The 21531-nt window shown below is 35.2% G+C and overlaps 4 protein-coding genes and 1 non-coding gene across 6 annotated transcripts; 3 read left to right on the top strand and 2 right to left on the bottom strand.

The window, feature by feature from the left end:
* Positions 1-497: 497 nt before the first annotated feature.
* On the top strand, positions 498-2001 carry LOC147500879 (uncharacterized). Its single transcript, XM_086605873.1, has 3 exons — positions 498-788; positions 1043-1157; positions 1772-2001. Exons 1-3 carry the CDS (start codon positions 552-554, stop codon positions 1843-1845), a joined length of 426 nt encoding a protein of 141 aa, XP_086461999.1. The 5' UTR covers positions 498-551; the 3' UTR covers positions 1846-2001.
* Positions 2002-2422: 421 nt separating this feature from the next.
* Positions 2423-3632, top strand: LOC147500878 (uncharacterized). The gene is made up of 3 exons (XM_086605872.1): positions 2423-2993; positions 3100-3214; positions 3334-3632. The coding sequence occupies exons 1-3, from the start codon at positions 2757-2759 to the stop codon at positions 3417-3419; spliced, it is 438 nt and encodes a 145-aa protein (XP_086461998.1). The 5' UTR covers positions 2423-2756; the 3' UTR covers positions 3420-3632.
* Positions 3633-3774: 142 nt separating this feature from the next.
* LOC147500877 (uncharacterized) lies at positions 3775-6898 on the bottom strand. 2 transcript variants are annotated; one of them, XM_086605871.1, is made up of 8 exons: positions 6722-6898; positions 6566-6631; positions 5894-5970; positions 5654-5801; positions 5109-5255; positions 4747-4971; positions 4501-4660; positions 3775-4366 (listed from the first exon to the last, which is right to left on the bottom strand). In XM_086605871.1, exons 1-7 carry the CDS (start codon positions 6809-6811, stop codon positions 4520-4522), a joined length of 894 nt encoding a protein of 297 aa, XP_086461997.1. In that variant the 5' UTR covers positions 6812-6898; the 3' UTR covers positions 3775-4366; positions 4501-4519. The 2 variants fall into 2 exon arrangements, with proteins under 2 accessions (XP_086461997.1, XP_086461996.1); XM_086605870.1 differs by having other exon boundaries at positions 6566-6635; positions 6723-6894.
* Positions 6894-6967, bottom strand: TRNAI-UAU (transfer RNA isoleucine (anticodon UAU)). The gene has a single exon. It is a non-coding gene; the product is annotated as a tRNA-Ile (tRNA).
* A 1280-nt stretch (positions 6968-8247) lies between these two features.
* LOC147500875 (ras-related protein RABD1-like) lies at positions 8248-10990 on the top strand. Its single transcript, XM_086605869.1, has 8 exons — positions 8248-8380; positions 8462-8534; positions 8612-8659; positions 8747-8794; positions 8971-9042; positions 9661-9816; positions 9938-10041; positions 10714-10990. Exons 1-8 carry the CDS (start codon positions 8364-8366, stop codon positions 10805-10807), a joined length of 612 nt encoding a protein of 203 aa, XP_086461995.1. The 5' UTR covers positions 8248-8363; the 3' UTR covers positions 10808-10990.
* Positions 10991-21531: the final 10541 nt, after the last annotated feature.

Below are 21531 nucleotides of genomic sequence, written 5' to 3'. Positions count from 1 at the left end.
CTAAAACCCGATTTTTGTTAGTCCTGGGTTAACATGTCAGATCCGTTGTTCAGACTTGGGGTTAGAATATCAAAAGCCCGAACTCGTATGCATATATGTCCATATATATTTCAATCATTCTATTATTGTAAAAAATAAATTTGAAAATCTCCATTTTAAAGAAAATAAACAAGGTTAGTTTCTTTCTAAACAATCAAATCTCTTCGATTTAATTAGAAGATTTCAATTTTAGTGTTTTTTTTATCTCATAATTTAAAAAAAAAAAAAAAAAAAAAAAAAATTTGACCAACTCGACATAACCTGACCCAACCCAAATTGGTAGGGTTAGGATTTTGGTTGAAAATTTAAAGACCGACTAGGATTTGGTCCCGGGCTCGGGTTGAAGTATTTGAAACTCAGATTGGGCTCAGATTATTTAAAAATTTCGGAATTTGATTGATATTCTAGGAAAGCTTTCGGAATTCCGAAATGATGAAAACTCTGTATCGTCATAATTCGGCCAAACAATATAGTTTTGAGAGCTTATCTTGAAGATAACAAGAGAAGTTGAGATGAAAAAGAAGAAGGAGCTGGTGGCATCAGCACCATGGAGAGGATTAGACGAAGAAGACAATTCAGAAAAATTCAAAGACGCGAAGATGAAAGTCACTAAAGAATCTGGAAGTGATAAGTCTACCATGTACGTTCCAGGAAATAAATCTCTCTCTTCTTCTAAGTCTAAAAAAGACGCTCAATCTCTCTCTGAAATTGACCCCGAACTCAAATACAGCTTCCAAAGGAACTACCAGGTCTCCCCTCCTTTTGATACATTTTCTCAATCATATTTCTCCTAGTTACGTTATTAGTTCTACTTAAAGTTTGTTTTTTACTATGTAGGATTTCAATGCCCTGAATCATTTTTAGTTCATTTTATTCTATTTACATTGGTTGCGAAAAAGGCAGAATGTTTCGTATTGGAGCATCCGTTTTTGGTATAAATTATAGTATGGATTACATTTTGGCTTTTTAATATTTAAGAATTGAATCATTTTGTTTTCTGCAGTTTCTGCAACGTGTGTTTACCATTGACACCCTTGTGAAACCTCTTCCGCCCGTTATGGGATACAATGTTTCGCGTAATTTGAGCTTCTTCACTTCCATTTTCACCCAATTCTTCGGTAAGTTTGGTTTAAGTTTCCACTTGTAGTATTGTGTTCCTTAGGTGATGTTCCATGGTAGTCGGAGACAAACTTCACAATCATAGTGGATGTAGCTTTGTGCTTGGATGGATGCTAGTGTTAAAATAAAGATGGTTGTTAAGAGACAAAGTGGTTGCTTCTATTAAGAAGTAGCAAATGCTAGCTCCTCTAAAGCCCGAGCTTTCAAGAACAAAGCTAATTACTTGAGGTAGGAAGCCAATAGTCCACCGTACTTCCATAGTCCACCCACTATATGCTGACCCAAATTCTATTCACCTATAATTCTATTAGAAACTAGCGACTTAATACTATGCTAATTCATCGTAAAAAACCATTTTACCTAATGCTAAGAAACGTCTTACCTCAATGCCCTGAGCAATAACGGAGTAGAAGCAAGTAACTTAATGTATGATAAAATCTGTCGTTGTTGTTTGCGTGTTTATGGCATTCTATGCATGTTTTCCACGGATTGTAATGTACCGGCCAGATTATTTGTTGCATTTGCTGGCTGATGTAGACAGATGCATGTGAAAGCGCATTACTTTAGGCTCTTCCATTTCTGTTTTGTATAACGGAAGTGAGTTGTTTTGCAGATGAGAAAGGCATTGCAAATGCTCAGAAATCTCTTGGTTTAGGACAAGAAGAAAAAGTGCGCAATGTCCGCTGAGTGAATCCTTGTGCGACAAGGAAAAAAGGAAAACTTGTTGAATTCTTAAGTTGAGACTTTTGTTTGTTTATTTGTTTTCTTTAGCATTTGGAGTTCCTGAAGCATATGTTCTTTGCTATCACTTGTGTTAAAAAATTGAAACATTGTTACTGTTGCTGTGTGGTCTATGATAGTTCTGTAGGCGATGATTGTCAGTAGAGGAGAAACAAAATACTTGAAATTACAGGATAGTTTAATTGCAAAACTACTGCAAAAGTAGGTTTGGAACTGCCATAAGGGAAACATATTTTAGTTATATTGAGCTTCCTGCAATTACAACCTTAAGTTCAATTGTGCTGGTTGGGGAAATAAAATCTTAGGTCCACTGGGAAAACACAGAAGAATCAAGAATGCTGAACTATTTGACCCGGGTGTTTGCTTTGGTATTCTAGCTATTAAGAAGAACGATGGTTTTCAAATTTCGATTATTAATTTGGTTTGTTTTCTAAATTCTAACAAATATAGCCAATCTTATTATTTCAAATGTAATCACCTTCACAAATTTGCTTGGAAGCGATTTAAATTTAGGTCCAATCTAACTGATTAAGTGGGCGTAGACTGCTTTGTTAGCACATCATTTGTGCTCTTTGCAGCCACGGTATGAGATCAAACAAGGTGGCTCGCAGACTGGGCAGCATTTTGGTGATGAAAATTGATGTAGCAACCACAAAGCAGAGTACTATAGTGTGGTTGCAAAGAGCCTCAACTGTAGTCCTTAAACCCTGCCCTTATCTTGGCTTGCAAGTTTCCAAACTTTTGGTAGTCCCTGTTTCCTAATTCACCTTAGTCCTTGTTTCCTAATTATCCTCCTTTTGAGAAGAGAAAAGATTCATTTAGGTTAGGTATTAATTCCGAGAGAGAGGGAGTTAGAAATGAAGAAGAAGAAGTTGTTGGATTCAGCACCATGGAGGGTAGTAGTAGAAGAGGAAGACAGTTCTGAGATGTTCAAAGATGCCAAGGTAAAAGTTACTAAGGAGCCTGGAAGTAGTATGGCTACAATGCACGTTCCTAGCAAGAAATCATCTATTTCTTCCAAGTCCTCCAAAGATAACCAATTTATATTCGAACTCGACCCAGACATGCAATACGCTTTACAGAGGAATTATGAGGTCTTCTTCCTTTCCTTTCAAACCCAATTTTTGTTGCTCTCATTTTTCAGTTATCAATGTCTTGACCTTCTGCTTCAGCTATATATAGTTTTAATTATTCCTGCAGTTTCTCCAGCGAGTCTTTACTGTCGACACCCTAGTGAAACATGTTCCTCCTAAAATAGCAGATACGGTTGAGCGCAACTTGAGATTTTTTACTCGTGTTTTCACCCAATTCTTTGGTAAGTTTTTATAAATACTGAACTATCATTTTCAATTGTTCTGCATTCCTTGTTCAGTAACAAATACGGACGCATTGACGTTTAATGATCAGCAAGCATTCTGTGTATTTTTTCCTTAGATGATGAAGGCATCGGAAATGCCCAGATGGCACTGGGGATTAGGGAACGTAGGGGAAAGGATACTCCAAACCCAAGTTCACATTGAAAGATTTCCTACTTCCAATTTCTAATACTACTACTTGTAGCTCCTTGAACATTATTTCTTTTCTACTATTTATCTCCTGCTTTCTGCTCATGCGCTACTTTTCATGCAATTTATATTACACAGTCCAAGTTAGACAATAAGGCTGACTCACTCCCTCTAGGAAGGGGGGATAGCGTTTGTAGAACATGACATTTGTTTGATAATAATAATCAATGACAACTCTAAACATTGCTCCTTTAATTATGGTATGACACACCAATAGTGTAAATTGTGGTAAACTGGTGATAGGACTCTTGGAAGGCGTTCTTGTAAGAAAACCACCTCACCGGCTTGGCAGCTTACATATTCCTCGGCCTTAAATGAAAAATCTAAAAAATTACGTTGCTTGAAATATATTCGCAGAAACCACTGTACAGTACATAGTTCTCGAGTTAGTCATTTCTGTACAAAGACAATCAAATATCATTACATTGCTGACAGCCTGCTTGTCCGTATGACTGTATCTCTATTGTTCCCGAAAAAGAACTAGCAGTCACCGGTCCAGAAACTGAAAGAATGACTCACATATTAAAGGTTAATGCAGTCCCAGACACCACTGGGATGATTATCTATACGCTATACTTCAATCTCTAAAGCCTCAAGCCATCAACATGGGACCTTTTCAGAACATGAGTAACTCGGTTCATTTCCCCAAAATGATTCGTCAACCACAGTATAACAGCATCTGCTTGAAGATATCACTAAGAATCTATACACGACAACTTTAGTGTCATGTAGTATCTTATGCAGATGCATGAAAATCACTGAACTTCCACTAAGCATTATTCAGTGGAACCATGCCAATGTACCCAATCACTCATTCCACGATTCTGCTATTCAGGTCGAATTTACGGATAGGCACGGGATATCTCTTCAAAATGAACTGGAGATTGATCTTCTGAATGAATCTAGCCATGACAATTATAATACATTTAGTAATCTAGTCATGACAATTGTAATACATTCAGTAATAATATAAACTATTTTAAGCACAAGGACAGTGGAACTGATAAATTAGTAACTTATTGAGATGTATTAGCACCTGTAACTTTCATTGAGACTTATTCAGGGGAACCTCCGCGCCAATATCCTGATTCACTCATACCACATTCTGAAAGAAATTTCTGATACGCGGGTTCAATTTTTGTGTAGGCATGGGACATATCTTCAAAAGAAACTGGAGAAGGATCTTCGTGAGGAGTCTGCACAACGTTGTAATCATTTCAATGCCAACATAAAGCATTGATTATTTATCAAACAACTAATTATCATTAATTGAAGTACTTACCTGAGAATCTTGTCCTGACTCATCATCCAAAACTTCTGCTTCCCTTATATCACTAAGAGCAGTCTTCCAGTGAATATTCCTGGATCGAGGATGATGCACATTTGATTTATTTACAACTGGACGTTTCAAGTACTCGCCAACTCTTTGGTGAAACACATTGATTATGCATCCGATGCAAAATGCTATGAGGGGAACGACAACTAGAATATAACCAGTGGTTCTAACCTGATAAAGAGATAGGAAGGGCCTATGTAGGTAAGCTAGTTTCATACATTTCACATCCAACTAAAAATCAGCTATCAAGAACCAACATGGATATATAAAAAGCTTTTACAAGAAAAATTCTCTTTGGAAGTGCTTACAGGTGGTAAATTTCGGGGATATAGCACAGTGAAGACATTATGGTTTCCATGTCCAGCTCCAGTTCCAGCTCCAACAAAGGTGGTCAATGAATGCTGGTATCTATCTCGTGCTTTGATGCAATACAACCGAATTCTCCACATGGAATCCTGAAATATTTAAGCGGCCAAAATTTTATCATAAGCATTTTCAGTAATTTTTAGGGTGGTTGTTCTGGTCGAAGTGTCAAACAAACAAGTAATTAATCAAAATTTCATTTACCAACCGGATTGAACAATCCAAATTCCTTACTTGGCTATGTAGTCAAATGCCCCTACCTCTATAAAATTGGAACGACAAATCCTAACAAAAAAGTTGATTTATTTTATAGAGCATTGTAACTGGATAAAATAATAGAAATACAAAATGATAACATAAAATGCTCAGTTGAAATTTATCTCTTGTGAACTCAACTCGTCGTAAGTTAAATATAATTCTAGTAACCAAACCAATCATAAAATCTAGCAAAACAAGATTAACCAAATTACATTCATAACGAAGCACTCACCTTATTGGTATTACTGACACCGGAAGATGGAATATTAAGGCGCTGACCTTCCAAAACTAGATTGATATCAAATAGTTTTTCATTAACAGCAGCAATTGAGTGCACAGACATCCCATACAATCTTGAAATTGATGTCAGAGTTTCACCCCTACAAAACAAAATGTACATTTTAATTTACTCAGCACCAAGTGCCTCCACATACAAACATCAAATGCATAATATAAAAATAAATTCACATACCCTTTGACTACATGAACTATGAACTGTTTTGAACATTGTTGATCCTTCCAGTGTTCTTGAACCCGGACTTTCCATTTCTAGTATATCAATAATGAACTCTAGGAACTTAAATTCATATAAAAAGAAAAATAACTTTCAGCAATAGTATTAACTGCTTGGATGAAAATATCCTACAATCATAAAATAATCGAGTGAATTAACTGCTTGGATGAAAATATCCTACAGTCATGAAATAATCGAGCGAAGGGTAACGGGGAAAAACAAAAATCAACTTGGTTGGTTTTGTCTGTCTGTCCTCATCTTCTCTCTTTTTTTTTTCGCCCAAATTCTCCCCACCCATCTCTCTCCCCCTTCACCCAAACTCTCTCTCTCCCAAGCAGCTCCGCTCATGGCTCCATACTAGTGAAGATAGCGGAGCGGAAACGAACGGGCCGACAGGGGGTATGTGGCCCAAAAAGTATTTTGGTTGGTTTCTGTCTGTCCTCATTCTCGAGCAATTTCTCCTCTCGCTCTCCCTCTCCCTCTCCCTCTCCCTCTCCCTCCTTCCTTCTCAACCAAACCCAACTTTCTCTCTCCCCACCACAAACCCATCTCTCCCTCTCTCTTCTCTACCTCCGCTCACGCCCCACTGCTTGCAGTTATCTAGTAACTAAATGAAAGTTGAGTGAGTACCTCAGTGAGAACTTGAAAATGTTTTTTGTATAAATTCTTATTGTGCTCCAAGGAGTCCAAGAAGAAGAACCTGAGAAAGAGGAAGAACATAAAAACAAAATGTCAAATAAAAGAATAGGGTGAGAGAGTGGGGAATAAATGAAAGGAGAGAGAAAACCTTTGGGTGTTAGTAGGGGAATATTGACTAATGGTGGGCTTGGAGAAACTAAGCAGTTTTTGTACCTGGTTGACCTTTGATGCTTCCATTAATTTAGAGGTGGGGAAGAAGCAATTAGTGGCTGACAAAATTAGTGAAAAATTATTAGACTCATCATCTATAGTTCTCAACTGGTCCCGGCGGGGCTCGAACCCGCGACCTTCGGCTCATAAGACCAACGCTCTAACCAACTGAGCTACGGGACCATGTATTTGCTTTTACAAATTTATATTATCAGTCACTACAAAACCTTTATAAAGTAATGCTTTTAGGAAGTGTTTGGTTGAGCTTGTAGGTTTCTTCGAACTGTTTGCGTTCAGCTTTTACCTAAACAATAGCATACACTTGTTTGGAAAGCACAAGTAGCATTGAACAATCGACTCTCACACTTGGGATACAAAAAGTTTTGCAATGTTCTATAATGTTCTATGGTAAAAATCTATCGTAATGAATTCTCGTCACAAGTTCGAGTATGCTAGTTGAGTCACAGTATGTAACTAGTTCACTATACTAGTTTTGTTTACAAAAAATAGAGAGATTCTACAACATATCTTACGAAAACACGTAAAAAAAACTCAAAATCGTTAAGGTATTTATAAGTTTTAGATTATGTTAATTTTTTTTCTAACTATTATAAACATTATCGTAAATAATCAAAAAATTTCTAAACTTGTCAAATACCAAATTCTTAATTTGTTGACTACATTTGATGGGTTTATACAAATTCAAATTTTAAATAATTTTTTTGCAACAATGTTTAAAGTAATTGAAAAATCATATAAATATATAGCCAAAAATAAAATCTAAAAAGAAATGAGTTTGTTTTTAGCTATGCTATCAATATCGGATTAATTGGCTGATTAATCCCGTATCGCTCGTAAACCGATTAGTTTTTACCGATTTTTTTTTACTTTTCTCACCGAACCGATTTAATTAATGAATTGACCGATTAATCAGCCGAAATGACCGATTTCTCGCTAAACCGAGAAAAAAAACTATTGAAAATATCGGTTCCCATCTAAAAAATACGTAAAATTAACGAATTAGATTCTTAAACCGTATTAATAATAATATAACCCAATCAATACACAAAGCTAAAAATTTACTTATTTTCTCCTCTTTAACGAAAGTTAAATATACAAATTATTATATTATCTCTATAATAAATATTATCGCTTCTCAATTATCTTATTCTTTTAAATATTTAACGTAATTTTTGTGTTTGACATATCTGTAGTACTCCAAAATTGAGCTAGTTAGATGTGATTATGAGAATTTGATATTTTTTGTTGTATCTCGGGTTATTGTTTAGAAATATTTGATATAATTATACTAATATATATTTTAAAAACATTAAATATATATATCTGATATAACCGATTAAATCACCAATTAACCGATTAATCGCATATAGTTCCTCGAACAATTAGTTTCGAAAACCGATTTTTAGGTGTTTTTTTTAGGTAGTGGACTAATTGGTCTCTTTGACTACTTGAGTGCTCGTGGTGAGCAATTGCGACTTTAAAAACACAGAACTATTAAAGCCAGTCTCTCTCTCTCTCTCTCTCTCTCTCTCAGCCTTTCCAAATTTCCTCTTACAAAATGAGCACCAACGAATAGTTCTCTCTCTTTCTCTCTCACATTATTTTTACTTATTGACATGCACTTGACCATTTTTTTGTTTTTTGAAAATGTTGCAGTGATTATCTCTTCAAGCTGCTGTTAATTGGAGATTCTTCAGTTGGAAAATCATGCATTCTTCTCAGATTCGCTGTTAGTCTCAATTTTTTTAATTGTTCGGCATTAGTCAAATCATGGATTAATTTACTTGTTGTTTGGAAAAATTTCAGGATGATTCTTATGTTGATAGCTATGTCAGCACTATCGGTGTTGATTTCGTAAGTTTTTCCTACTTAAATTATTCTGTTGTTGTGTGTGTGTGTTATTTTTATTAGTCAATGAGATGAATTTTCAATTAATTTCAGAAAATTCGGACTGTGGAGTTGGATGGAAAGACAGTGAAGCTACAGATTGTAAGAATCTTTAAATTAGAAAATAAAAAAGTTTTATGTGTCATTTAATCAAGTGAGCAGAGCGAACGATCTTGGGCCGGGTGGGGGTAAGGTGGCCCAAAACATCTCCCTCTCCCTCTCCGCTCACGCCCCACTGCTATGCAGTTTACTAGTGTATATATATATTTTTGTGTTAGTGGGATACCGCAGGACAGGAGCGATTCAGGACAATAACCAGCAGCTACTACCGAGGAGCGCATGGAATCATTGTAAGAAATTATACCTCATCTGATACACTTGAATCATGAGTATGTACTTTCTATCAATGTTCTCAATTTTTTATTTTACTTTTACTTTTCTGTTATCTTTATTCTTTGATTGGTGAAGTCTAGCAAAGTCGGTAAAACCTTTGGGTGATGAAAAAAAAATCTCTCAACCTGCGATTTGCGAGATAGAAGAGCAGTTTATAGTTGATATGGTCTACCACTTAGTAGATTTCTTGTTGGAGTCTATCTGCTAATAGAGTAGCTTATCAACACACATGGCCCTATAACTTTTTAAGCTAGTGTTAAGAGAAAAAAACTCTGATGCAGCTAATATGTCATTGTTGTTGTTGTTCCAAGACACTATTTCCTTACGCTTGCCCAGACTGCAGATTGATTAGACTAGAAAAAGTCAGAGTTTCTAGATGAATCATTTCACTTGTTACAAATAATGATGTCTTACTAAAAATTGTACTTCTCTCATGGTTATCTTTCTTGCTTAAGAGACTAGAGATACCTTCTGACAGTTGGTTGAAATATATATATTTATTGGTTAATATGGAATATTAACAATTTTAAAATTTAATATGTCAACTGATGTTCTGACTTCTGAATTTGCAACAGATTGTTTATGATGTTACAGAGATGGAGAGCTTTAACAATGTCAAGCAGTGGCTGAATGAGATAGACAGATATGCAAATGAAAGCGTGTGCAAGCTTCTTGTTGGAAACAAATGCGATTTAGCTGAGAACAAGGTCGTGGACACTCAAACTGCAAAGGTAATCATTGTTTTGACAACTATGAATCCAGCTTTTATCATATAATTTACTGGATCTTGATGATTAAGTAAAATTGTTACATCTGCGTATTTTTGTTGGTCTTTTGCTTTATGAACTGCAGGCGTTCGCAGACGAACTTGGGATCCCTTTTCTTGAGACTAGTGCGAAAGACTCTATCAATGTTGAGCAAGCTTTCTTGACCATGGCTGGCGAGATTAAGAAAAGGTAATTGAAATGATTGGGTACTCTATTCTGAGTGCTCTGTGTTGTCTTAGTTTGATTTCTTTTTGTCAATTTTTGGCAACCAATCAGTGCGTGGATCTTGTTATCCTACCAGTCTTTATTCAAAGTCCAGGGATGAGTTGGATGAGCTCAATTTGACTTAAGCACTCAACCCAAACTCTCCTGAACTTGAGCTAGTACTAGTTCCAACCCATGGTACTCCTCCAAGTGACTTCCAAATCAAGTTTTTAACAGTGGTGGGTTGAATTACTTAGGATGCTCAGGTTATATGTTCAACTGTGTGCCTGAGTATCATTTTGTGTAGAGAATTTATGGGGTTTGAGCAGCATGGGGAAAGGTGGACATGCTAAGAATTGAGTAGCTCCTTCAAGTCTGATATTTTTATTCAGCAACGAAAATTCAAAAGGTTACCTGTCCACGGTAGGGTAGGCTCTGGATCATTGATTTAAGATGGGAAGCAATCCCTGAATCCCGGCTATGGTCATTGTGGTGGTGTCGAGGTTCTGCATTAGGTAGTCTTATATTTAAGCTAGGGTTCTTGAGATACTAATGATTCGGAACAGTCTTATTATCTTTCATTCACATTTCCTCTCTTCCCCAGTTGATATTACCAGTCATGTTTAGTTTTATTTTATTTTTGTTTTTCTATTGCAGAATTGGAAATCAGTCTAGTTCAAACACAAAACCAGCAAGCACTGTTCAAATGAAGGGGCAACCTATTCAGCAGAATAGCAACTGTTGTGGTTAGCTTTTCTTTGGACATTTTAAATAATGTTGTATCATTGTAAGCCTCAGGGGATCAGACAAATGGAAAATGTGTGATAGTCTTCTGGGTTTCTTTAGGTTAAACATTTTGGTAGACTGAATGCTTGTCAGAAACGAAAAGACTGAAGTTTTAAAGTGATGATATGCTTAAATGCTTTTCGGAAAATTACACCGGTTTGAAATATGCAAAAATGACACTGATATATCATGATTTGTATACCCATTTTTGTTCCCATTTGTACAAGCTGATACGAGAGTGATATGATATTTGACCGAGATGTGTTTATATTTGATATTTGACGCCTGGCCTACATCTGTCAATTGTACTATTTTTGGAAAGGCCATAGGTGATAGATGTATGGTGATACCATTGTTTTGGTTATCCTGCTGTATTGGCCGGCATTGACATCTCAGACCATGAATGATAATTGATAAATGACTTCCAAAGATGAATTGGCCATTTTGCACTGGCTATTGGATTTGTAGATGAGATGATCAGATGATACAACCCTACAAGGTTTGGTTGGGTGTGTTTTTTATCAAGTGGGAATTTTATTAATAATGATTTTTAAGTTGTGTGGAAAGTCCTTTAATGGCAAAACCAATTCTCCTTAATACAAACTTGTGTGAACCAAGCTATTATTACATTATTATCTATAACTTTATGCAATCTTTTAAGAGTTCAACTGACTGTTGTGCTAAAAAATTGAAAGTGGCGAAATTGAATGGAATAAAATAATGTTGATTAGCCCTACAAGTTCTTTCATGTTTCTCAATTTTTATGTCGTTGCTCTATTAGTTATTTCTCTCACCTCAAAGTCCTCATTCCCATGTCCTACCAACCGAAAGGCTCTAGTTACATCAATATATGCATTTATTTTTAAGTATGGTGTTTCACTCAATCATTACCATGCAAGTTCCAACCGTAAGAGACCTTGCTTCCATGTTCCATGGGCATTTGGTCATTTTCTTGGGCAAATCTACAGGCAAAAACGATATCAGGTAGAGGACACTGTCAAATTTGGTAGGTCGGATCGAGGCCCAAAATTTCAAAGCTGGACAATATTTTGGAAATATTTGAGATACATATCTTTTTGTTGATTGGTCAAAATTATTTTGTGTATGTCGATATATTAAAAAATATCGTATATATTGATATATAATGATGCATATCGAAAATATTAATAAAAAATAGGTAAAAGATCTAAAATCAACAAAGTCAAATGATATATATCATATATATCGGTCGATATGTATCAATATCTCATAAAATCGGATATATATATCGGTTCAAAATTATGTCAATATATCCATATAATATATCAAAATATTTTCATATCATGTACTCTAAATTCTGAAATATATTGCCGATATTTTCAGCCTAGGTCAGATCACGATAGGGTTGGATAATAAATCAGATAAAAATCCTTAATTTGAAGCTAAGTCAAAATCTATGAAACAAGTAAGATGAATTTAACATTCGAATTTAATAACAAAATACTATCTATATTTAATTATTATCTATAACAAATATGAGCATGGTATGCATATAGTTATTTTTTTGAAATTAGCGGAATTCTAAAATGTTAACAAATCTAAATTCCGGTCGGAATTTCAATAATAGTATTGAAATTTCCAAGGTATTAAAAACAATTGAATACGTCCTGATTGTTCGATTTTAGATCTTATCACTGTCCATTAACTTAAATTTAAGAGTTTATACTTAGGGTTTCTTAACATAACAATGGACGGTTGTTAAAGTGAAGCAACAATGGTAGATGTTAAGGTGAAATTGATCGATGGTGATGACGAAAACGAAATTTATGATAAATGATAATATCCATTTTCCCTCTACCACCTTCAATTTCATCATTTTTTTTCTAAACTAATCTTCAATTTCATCATATATCTTCTAAAATCAGTGAATTTGGAGCTATAGTTAAGATAATTAGATATGGGTTAATGTTGATAAACAATATATTTTCATGTAATTACGATAAAGTACATTCGATCTCTTCTCAAAAACCAAAATATTAATAGTTATTCGCATAGATTAGGAGAGAGAGAAACGGGATACATAATAAGTATAAAGCCAATTAAATGGCAATATCACACCAAAACATATTGTTGAAAAAAAATATATAGGGGCAATTTTAATTTTGTAATTTAGATCAAGTATAGGGACTGTTATAGAGAATGTTTCGTAATTATTATAATAATAGGAACTATTCTATAGTTTACATAAAGTATAGGGATCTAAAATTATAAAAAAAATTGCAAAATGGCAATTTTACCCCTGGGCGTGACGTAGAACCACAAACACTATTCACTTGATCTAATATCTTCTCAGTTAGGCATGGGCTTGGGCCTTAAATTTGATGGAAAAAAGAACAACCCAATAACTATTTATTGAACAGGCTCAATCGCCCACCTACACCAGTTATTTAACCAAGCAAATGGCTACCACCTTCTCTCTTTTTTTTTATACAAATCATGGTATGCATATATAGGCGATTAGGCGGAGCAAACAATTTATTCCAGGGTGAGCTGATTAGCTCTATAAGTTTTCAGTGCAAGCTCAATTAGAGTGTACACGCATTTTTCTTGTTTTTTCTCATAAGTTTAATATTTGTTAGTCTAGTCTATTGTTTTATTTATTTATTTATTTTTTTTAATACTGTTATACAAAATTACAAACAAACAAATTTTTTTAGTATATGTTTTCAACTTTTAAAAATCAAAATTATAGTATAGCTTAGGTACCAAAATTTTGAAATTTTGAAGTGTTAGATCAAAAAACTACTTTCCTAGGAGTAAATGTCACGATAGAATCCAAATCGACAACATATAGATTTTACTCTGTTTTCACAATCCAACAAATCTTAAAGTGTGAGCCGAGATTTTGTATTGTACTTTGGTCTTTGGAGTTTGTTTTTCTTTTTTCTTTTGTATGTTTGTGTTTTTTTTTTAAACTCCAGTTAATGGGTTGGAAAGTTAGTAGGCTTGAGTGTCGGTCAAAAAGAAATAAGGCCCGAATATGACTTAAAGTTATGTGGGCTAGAAGGAATTACATTCTAGTAGGGTGAATTATGAATTTTAACAAATGTATTGGCTTAAGAGTTGAAATTGAAATATATGGGCGCAAGTCTTGAATGGGCTTAAGACTTGATTTAAAGAAAGATGATGTCACCATCATCTTCCACAATGAGAAAATGAGGCCCGATTAGGTTCAGTTCAGGTCTGCCCAACTCAACTCTCACTCAGACGCTAGCTCTTGTATTTTTTTGTTTTAAACATATATTTGTACATCGCTAAAATAGATGTTGGTCTTTCTTTTTTTTCACTGACCAAACAAAGCAAAGGTTTGAAGCAAAGTGTATATATATTTTTAAATAAATTTGAGGGTGCGCCAGGACGTACCCTGCCCCTTGGCTCCGCTACTATATGCATCGGTTTTCGTTAAGTCTTTAAACCTGTCTTTTGAGATCGATAGGTAGCATTACTTCTTAATTTGGATTCTAATTGTAATTCAAGAAGTGGTATAAAAACTATGGGGGCTAATTATTTAATTTCAGTGATATAGGGAGACTATTCTATTTATTTTTTTAAAATGACCTGAAAGGGTTCTTCAAAATTCTTAATAAAGGGGGAGCTTGTTCTAATTTTAGTGAGGAAAGTGTTTCTAAATTGGATAAATAAGAAAATTACAAATTGCCTATTCTTTAGGAGGAGTCGGACATCATATAGTGTAGAGTGTAGAGATGAACACTGATGGGTGTTGTACCCAAAACTTGCAGGCATTGCAGTTGTGTAGAGGGATAATGTAGGTCATGTTCTAGGGGCCTTGAGCATCTATCATAATTCATAACACAACCAACTACCAAGCTTAATTAGTGTTGTGCCATAGCCTATAGTGCAGAGAGCTGAATGGGCAGTGACTAATGGATGTTTGGATTGAGTCGGCCTGCAGTGGGCAAGTGGGCAACCCTTTGGCTTGAGATTTAAACATTCTTACGACGTAATGATGTAAAAATACATCAAAGGCCTGATGGGTTCGCTATACTAATCCCAAGTTAGTCCTCCTTTTCTTTCTACTTGGTCTAAGTAATCTATTCTTTCTCTTTCAATGCATTTTATATATGATAACTTTTCCCTCAATAAACTGAATAGAGCATAGTTAGCAATTCGTAATGCAGTAAGAATTCGATAAGAAAAGCATTCGAATAAAATTTGAGTTTCGATAAGAATTCGTTTTTTCAATTCGGATTAAAAAAAACGTAAATGGCAAAAATTCAGTTTGTAAGTAATTCGAATATAATACGAAGCTAAAAATAATATATCTAACTTCTTTAAAGAAAACGAGGGCTTCAACAGTGAATTCATCACGCTATTAATTTTTTTTCCAATTTTGCCCCTTTCCAAACACAAATATTACAACTCATGTTATTTTTTTGTTTTATTTTTTTTTATTTTGTCTTTTGCAGAGGTAAAATGGTAGTTTCACATCTAGAAATTAATGAAAAATAAAATAAAATCAGAAATTGTTAACGTGGCGGAGACACGTTAAAAGAGGCTAGTGTATATATATATACACGAGAAAATTTGACAACATACTTCTAATGAAAATACGATAAATTCGCAAATAATTATTCACGAATTGCTAATTATAGAATCAATGCGGGAGTTAATTATTTAATCAAAGACCATTAATACTGAGTAGTTGAGAATGCTCCCAGTGACCCACGTCAGCCCCCTTTTTTTCTCTCAGAATGACACATCAGATTTTACCCAAAAAAATGAATTCTACGCCCATTTTTACGCCTTTTTTTTGCGATTTCAATTGTTCGTAGCCCATAGATAAGTAGATAAAAACCTTTCCTAAATCTTATCTCAATTCTTAAATTTTATCTTACTCCGTACTTAAATCTTATCTCCAAACAAAACAAGAAGTTCTTTTTCATTTTAGTACCGTGTTTCAGATCAAAGGCTTTGAGACTGGCTTCTTTAAATTTCCTCTTCTTACAGCAAAAACCACACCTACCCCTCTAGATTTCATGGCTTAAGAATTAAGATCAATTTGATTAATTTCCTCTTCACTCACTCTTCCGAAGATGATGAATTGACGAACTGTCAATCACGTCCGAGAAGCAAAAAAAAAAAGGAATAGCATACGTCACTAGAATAAGTATCAGAGCCGTGATGAGTGATGACCATGATTGAAACTTCAACGACTAATAAAAAACATAGTGTGCGAATTTGAAGTTTGTACTTTCTGAGTCCATTGAAAGTAATTCAGGTTCTTCTAGACCCCAACCATCATTTGCTCTTCTATATCATTTCGTCCATAAGAGACTGAAGTCAGGCAGAAGTCACTGAGCCTATACTTTTTGATAGTGTGTATTAATCTACTTCGTTACCTGTAATAATCATGAGAAGGTTATTTCTCTTTGCATTCATGGGAGGCTGGAGTATCATGAATTCTGCTAATGGTGAACCTACATTTCAGGTTTGTTGATTTTTTTTTATATTCTTGAGTGTTTGAGTTGACTTATAGACGAATGAACATAAATTGCACACCTGCAGTAGTTTAGCTATGAGTTGAATGTTCTTAAAAAAACGTTTATCCAAGATGTACTGAACCTGATTTAATCGTTTGCACCTTCAAAGTCCTTTCTAGACTCACTGTAAGACGAGCCCCATCTCTTAAATGAATCTTTTTTTTCCATTTTCATGGTTTTTAAGACATGTTAAATGATTTTTTTTTTACCATTTTCATGGTTTTAAGACATGTTATTATTCTAAATTCATTATTAGCCAAATTAAACTTTTTTTTTTTTTTTTGTCACGGAACAATGAGTTTGTGAGCAGTGTATATTGATTGAACTTATTGGGTAAGTCGTTTGTTTACTAACTGTTGCATCAATTTTCAGTTATGTACTAGAAATAAATTGGATACTATATGATAATCGAGTGCATCTCTGATTGGCAAACCTGTTGTGCATGTAAAATCCTACACCAAGAGCCAAATCCTTTGGTAATTTTGGACAGGAAGTATTTCTTTTCCTTTTTAGTGCTACAAGTTTGTTAGGGTTAGGAAGGCCAGCTGCTTTAAAATTAGAGGTAGACTGTACCTTCTTTGTCCCCTTTACAAAGTTGCTTGCTCATCAAGAGGAGGTAAGAAGTAATTACAGTCTTGATTCAAGTGAAGACTAGCTAGGTGTCTACTTCTGTATGTGTCTCTCGCACGTATTACATGAGCAAACGTGAAAGACAAAAAAAAAACTATTAGCCAATCCTTCTATAGCCTTACTGAGAGTCTGAGACTAAAAATTCACGCACATCTCTCCAACAAAATTCTTTCTCAATCGAAAGCAACCATATTTACTGCTAATTGGAAGCCATTTTTACCAATATTAGTGTTGATTCTGTCTTTCCACAGTTGAGTTACCGTAGACCTACACTTAATTCTTAAGTTGCTACTATGAAGCGGCACCTGTTGTTGCTGCAGGATGAAGGAACAGGTTTGATATTCATCATTTTCTTTATTTCTTTTATTACTTAGTGAGTTTTCATCTCATTCTTTGTTAGTTATTCGCAATGAAGCGAGCTTTGGGTTTATTTATGTCTGCATTAGCTTCAACGCCATAGTCAAGATATCAATTCCAGATAAGTTAATTCGCGTGATTTTTTATTTATTGCCAGCAAAGTTTCCATATTTTGTTAGTTAAACTTTTGTGTGAGGTGTATTAACTGACTTGGCATGCCCCTTTTTATTGTTGAGTTGAAATTTTAGAGATTTTACTATCCAAGTGTTTAATGACACAGAATCTTTAGATTTATGCCAAAGGGTATTGTGGAAGATGTGTTGTGATTAAGTTTATTGAGTTATCGACGGGGAGTTTGATTTCGAGTTCTTCTTATGGAGTTGTAGACTTGCAAGGGCCGATGCACGTTCATCATCAACAACAACAGCACCCGCATTCTCAGCAGGGATTAATGGTTCACCCACCAATGCACAATGCTTTTCCCCTCACAGTTGAGAGGATGCACGAGTGTGAACAGATGATGGCCATAGCGGAATAAATAAAGGGGAGAGGGCAAAGACAACGACAAGTGATGAGGATGAACCCAGTTTTACTGAAGGTGGTGTAGATGGGCATGGTGAACCAGGTAGAGGGAAGAAAGGGGGGTCACCATGGCAGAGGATGAAGTGGAATGATACAATGGTGATACTTCTGATCATCTCCTTAAACCATTCCACAAAGAGATAGCAGAGGAAAGTAACACTGAGGAACAATCGCTTAAGGCCGGCTTCCAAAACAGTAAGTGTGTATGTACACTATAACTTCTAATTGAATCATCAAATTCAATGCTGCATTTGATAATGGAGATACAATGATTAAATATTCTTTTTCATCAATGCGGTCGGGTGTGGTGATGGTCCGAATTTGATTTGAGTAAAGAAAATTACTGTCCTGATTTATGTACATCGCCTGTTTGTTTAAGATCTCCAATGAATGTTAAACCTATGTGTAAATACAGTCCTAAAAATTTCTGACTCTAACACTGCATCTCTTTCCAAAATCAAAGGAGGAGAGCAATGTGCCCTTCACGAACAACTCAATAAAAGAATCCTGATTTGGACTACACACCACATTGGATAACAAGCTTGGTTGGTGATGTAAGTCATTCCGTCCTTTTAAAAGTTTCTCATTAACAGAATGACCTTTTCATTATGTCAGAAATTTTATCAACACAGGAGATCAACCAACAGAAACAAGAGGTCGGAAAAGATGCAACTACCACTTTGGAAAGAACAGGTGGGCTATCCGAAAAAATGGTTTCTGGAACATCAGTAAAAGGTATGTAGTAGTTCAGAGTCTTACATTGGCAATTTGGCATGTAACATGCCTGGCCTAACCAATGCTGGGTTAAATTCTAATTGTTGAAAGGACACCATTTTTGTGATTTCCGTGTCTGTTATGCCCAATCTATCTCCTAACAGTCTTTTGCACTCCGTCTTTAGTTACTCCCTAATCAAAGCAAAATATGATTATAAGCTGATATGTTTGGCACTCTATAGATCCTAAACACAAAGCTTCGATGCTAAGAAATTCATCGATGTTACTCAAACAGCTAAAGAATCCGAGATCTTGGTGAAAAAACATGCAACTTTATTGAAGATGTGCAAACTTCACTGTGTTTTTGAGGAGTCATCTCCCACTAGGATGGATATCGCGAAGTTAAAGTAACTTTTATGAGTTCCTTTTAGTCGAAGCCACTTTGTTTGATCAATTATGTATGAGGAATTTCACCTTGATAGCCTCCTTACAACCCAAATCCAACATGGACATCACCTTGACTGAAGCATCAATGAAATGCCAAGAAGTTCAACATTCATTTTGTTTGGCCAAGTGCTCCGAGAGCTTCGAAGCACATAGCAATATTGCAGACCATTGTAACAAATCTGTAGCAGATGAAATTAGTGATAGACTTACAGTCTTTCAAGAATCCGTTAGTGACATTAACAAGAAACAACGAATGGTTGAGATGGAAAAGAAGAACAGAGGCTTTGTGATTGCTGCATTACAAAAGAGACTTCGTGAGCTTGAGGAAGAAATTCTGGAAACTGAACGAGAGTTTAATCGTGTCATTGCAGCTCCTTGGTGAACTGAAATTGGTTTCATTTAAACACGTTACCTACTAACTTACTGTAACCATTTATAATAGATATCCAGTTTTTTTTTTCCCGTAGTGTATTGTCATTATGCTTTTTGGATATGAATAAATTGGCACACAACTTTAAATGTGGAGTCTTCAGACTCTTGGTCTTTCCCTTAAACCAACTCATACTTATATTGTGCGTATATTAATTTCAATATTGAATTTCAAAACTTTGAAAACAGTAAGAGATATCAGACATTGTATAAATATAATGGAAACCAACTGCTAAAAGTTATAATGTATAGCTCCTCCTTCGTCCACATTAGTTATTCCATCCTAGGAGTAGGGATCACAAGACAGACTAAAGGTTATTCCATCTTAGGAGTAGGGATTACAAGACAGACTAAAGAGTAGCACCTATAGACAGAGCTAGACACAGAGAACAGGGTTTTCCTCAATGTAGAGGCCTTATGATTTCCCTGGGTACTCCCAATATCGCAAGTATTGATAGATATTGGGTCTACCAAATGGCCTTTTCTAATAGAGCATTCAATCAATCCACTTTCATTGACGGGCTTCATTGACGGGCTGGGAAGAAAGCTACAAGAGAATCCTATTTACTTATATTGTACACCTGAAGGATAAGCTATTTAAAGAATACTCGCCTCACTGAGCAGCAAAGTAGGGGTTTACTTTTCGGACTAATAAGCTAGGATAGCCACTTGGCTCTTCTTACGCTCCCAAGATTACAGTCTAATCGATAGATATTGTGTCTACCAAATGGCCTTTTCTAATAGAACACTCAATCAATCCACTTTCATATTGATTTTCATTGTGGGATGGGAAGAAAGCTACAAGAGAATCCTACTTACTTATATTGTACACATGAAGGAGAAGCTTAAAGAAAGCTTGCCTCATCGGGCAACAAAGTAGGGCCTTACTTTCGGACTAATAAACTAGGATAGCCACTTAATTGGTTCTCTTCTCACTGGATTGAAACCTATTTTTAAAGGGGACTGAAATGCTGCTCTACCCTTACTCAACTACCAAGAGTTACATTAGGACCGACAAGAAGAAAGAAAATCTACCATGTAGTTGCTAGGATAGGGAAGGGTAACTACTCGGACTAGAAAACACTAGGGGAAGCAAATCCAACTAAGTTCTAAACCAGCTCCCTAATTTGCACACCAACTTTTAAAAGAATAGCTAATACCATTTAGCTGATAGGATAAAGAAAGGAAACTACTAAGACTAGAAGACACTAGGGGAAGCACACCAACTTCTAAACGTATCATACATTTTGATCTTAGCTTGAGTTACATTAGACTGACAAGAAAGAAGAAGAGCTACCATCTAGCTACTTAGGATAGGGAAGGGCAACTACTCAAAATAGTGAATAAGTTGTAGCTTTGAGGGCATGCTATCGATTCATTAATTTAACTATGACTGCTAATTATCAGTCATTAATTTAATTTGATTACGGCTATTAGATGGTTCAAAATAGTTTGAATTTTTTTCCCAAGTAAATGTTTTTAACGAGGCTTTACTCGGTAATGAAATTAGTGTATAACAAAGTTTAAGCAATGACAACATTGATTTCCTCTTTATTGATTGGTTGCATTAACATTGGATCATCAAAATGGTAAACATAATCACTATCAAGTCTGATTGACTTAGGTGTTGCTGTCGGTAATAGAAAACCAGATTGGTTAATTTGATGATATTGAGTTGAAGAAGCCAACCTAAGAGTCGTTGATGTAGTTTGTATTTATGTTGAAACATGGCATTCTTCCTGTTATATTGTCGGTATACTCGATTGGAATGCAGGGCACTACTCTGGATGGGATGAGGACCATCTTATTCATTTTGTCAGAGAGCTTAGGTCGTTAGAGTGTTGCAAAAAATGCTTGCTCACAAGTTTAGTTTGTTTTATTTTATTTTTTTGTTATGATGGGTCTAAATAGCTAATAACATCGAATGTGACTTATCTTAGCCCAACCCGGTCTCAAAAATAAGTAAATAACTGCCTCAAGGACAAGCTCT

The sequence above is a fragment of the Coptis chinensis genome, chromosome 4 (assembly GCF_015680905.1).
Source record: "Coptis chinensis isolate HL-2020 chromosome 4, ASM1568090v1, whole genome shotgun sequence".
NCBI classification, from domain to species: domain Eukaryota; kingdom Viridiplantae; phylum Streptophyta; class Magnoliopsida; order Ranunculales; family Ranunculaceae; genus Coptis; species Coptis chinensis.
Note: the sequence above shows the minus strand (reverse complement) of the source record. Positions and strands in the feature narration are given on the sequence as shown.

Bases quoted from the DNA above. Each gene is read 5' to 3' on its own strand.
- LOC147500878 (XM_086605872.1), top strand. From the start codon at position 2,757: ATGAAGAAGAAGAAGTTGTTGGATTCAGCACCATGGAGGGTAGTAGTA. The intron at 2,994-3,099 runs GTCTTCTTCCTT...TTATTCCTGCAG, and splicing joins CTTTACAGAGGAATTATGAG to TTTCTCCAGCGAGTCTTTAC. The intron at 3,215-3,333 runs GTAAGTTTTTAT...TTTTTTCCTTAG, and splicing joins TGTTTTCACCCAATTCTTTG to ATGATGAAGGCATCGGAAAT.
- LOC147500877 (XM_086605870.1), bottom strand. From the start codon at position 6,811: ATGGAAGCATCAAAGGTCAACCAGGTACAAAAACTGCTTAGTTTCTCC. The intron at 5,971-6,565 runs GTACTCACTCAA...TTGATATACTAG, and splicing joins ATTTTCAAGTTCTCACTGAG to AAATGGAAAGTCCGGGTTCA. The intron at 4,661-4,746 runs GTAAGTACTTCA...AACGTTGTGCAG, and splicing joins AGTCAGGACAAGATTCTCAG to ACTCCTCACGAAGATCCTTC.
- LOC147500879 (XM_086605873.1), top strand. From the start codon at position 552: ATGAAAAAGAAGAAGGAGCTGGTGGCATCAGCACCATGGAGAGGATTA. The intron at 789-1,042 runs GTCTCCCCTCCT...TGTTTTCTGCAG, and splicing joins GCTTCCAAAGGAACTACCAG to TTTCTGCAACGTGTGTTTAC. The intron at 1,158-1,771 runs GTAAGTTTGGTT...GTTGTTTTGCAG, and splicing joins CATTTTCACCCAATTCTTCG to ATGAGAAAGGCATTGCAAAT.
- LOC147500875 (XM_086605869.1), top strand. The intron at 8,660-8,746 runs GTAAGTTTTTCC...AATTAATTTCAG, and splicing joins GCACTATCGGTGTTGATTTC to AAAATTCGGACTGTGGAGTT. The intron at 9,043-9,660 runs GTAAGAAATTAT...AATTTGCAACAG, and splicing joins GAGGAGCGCATGGAATCATT to ATTGTTTATGATGTTACAGA.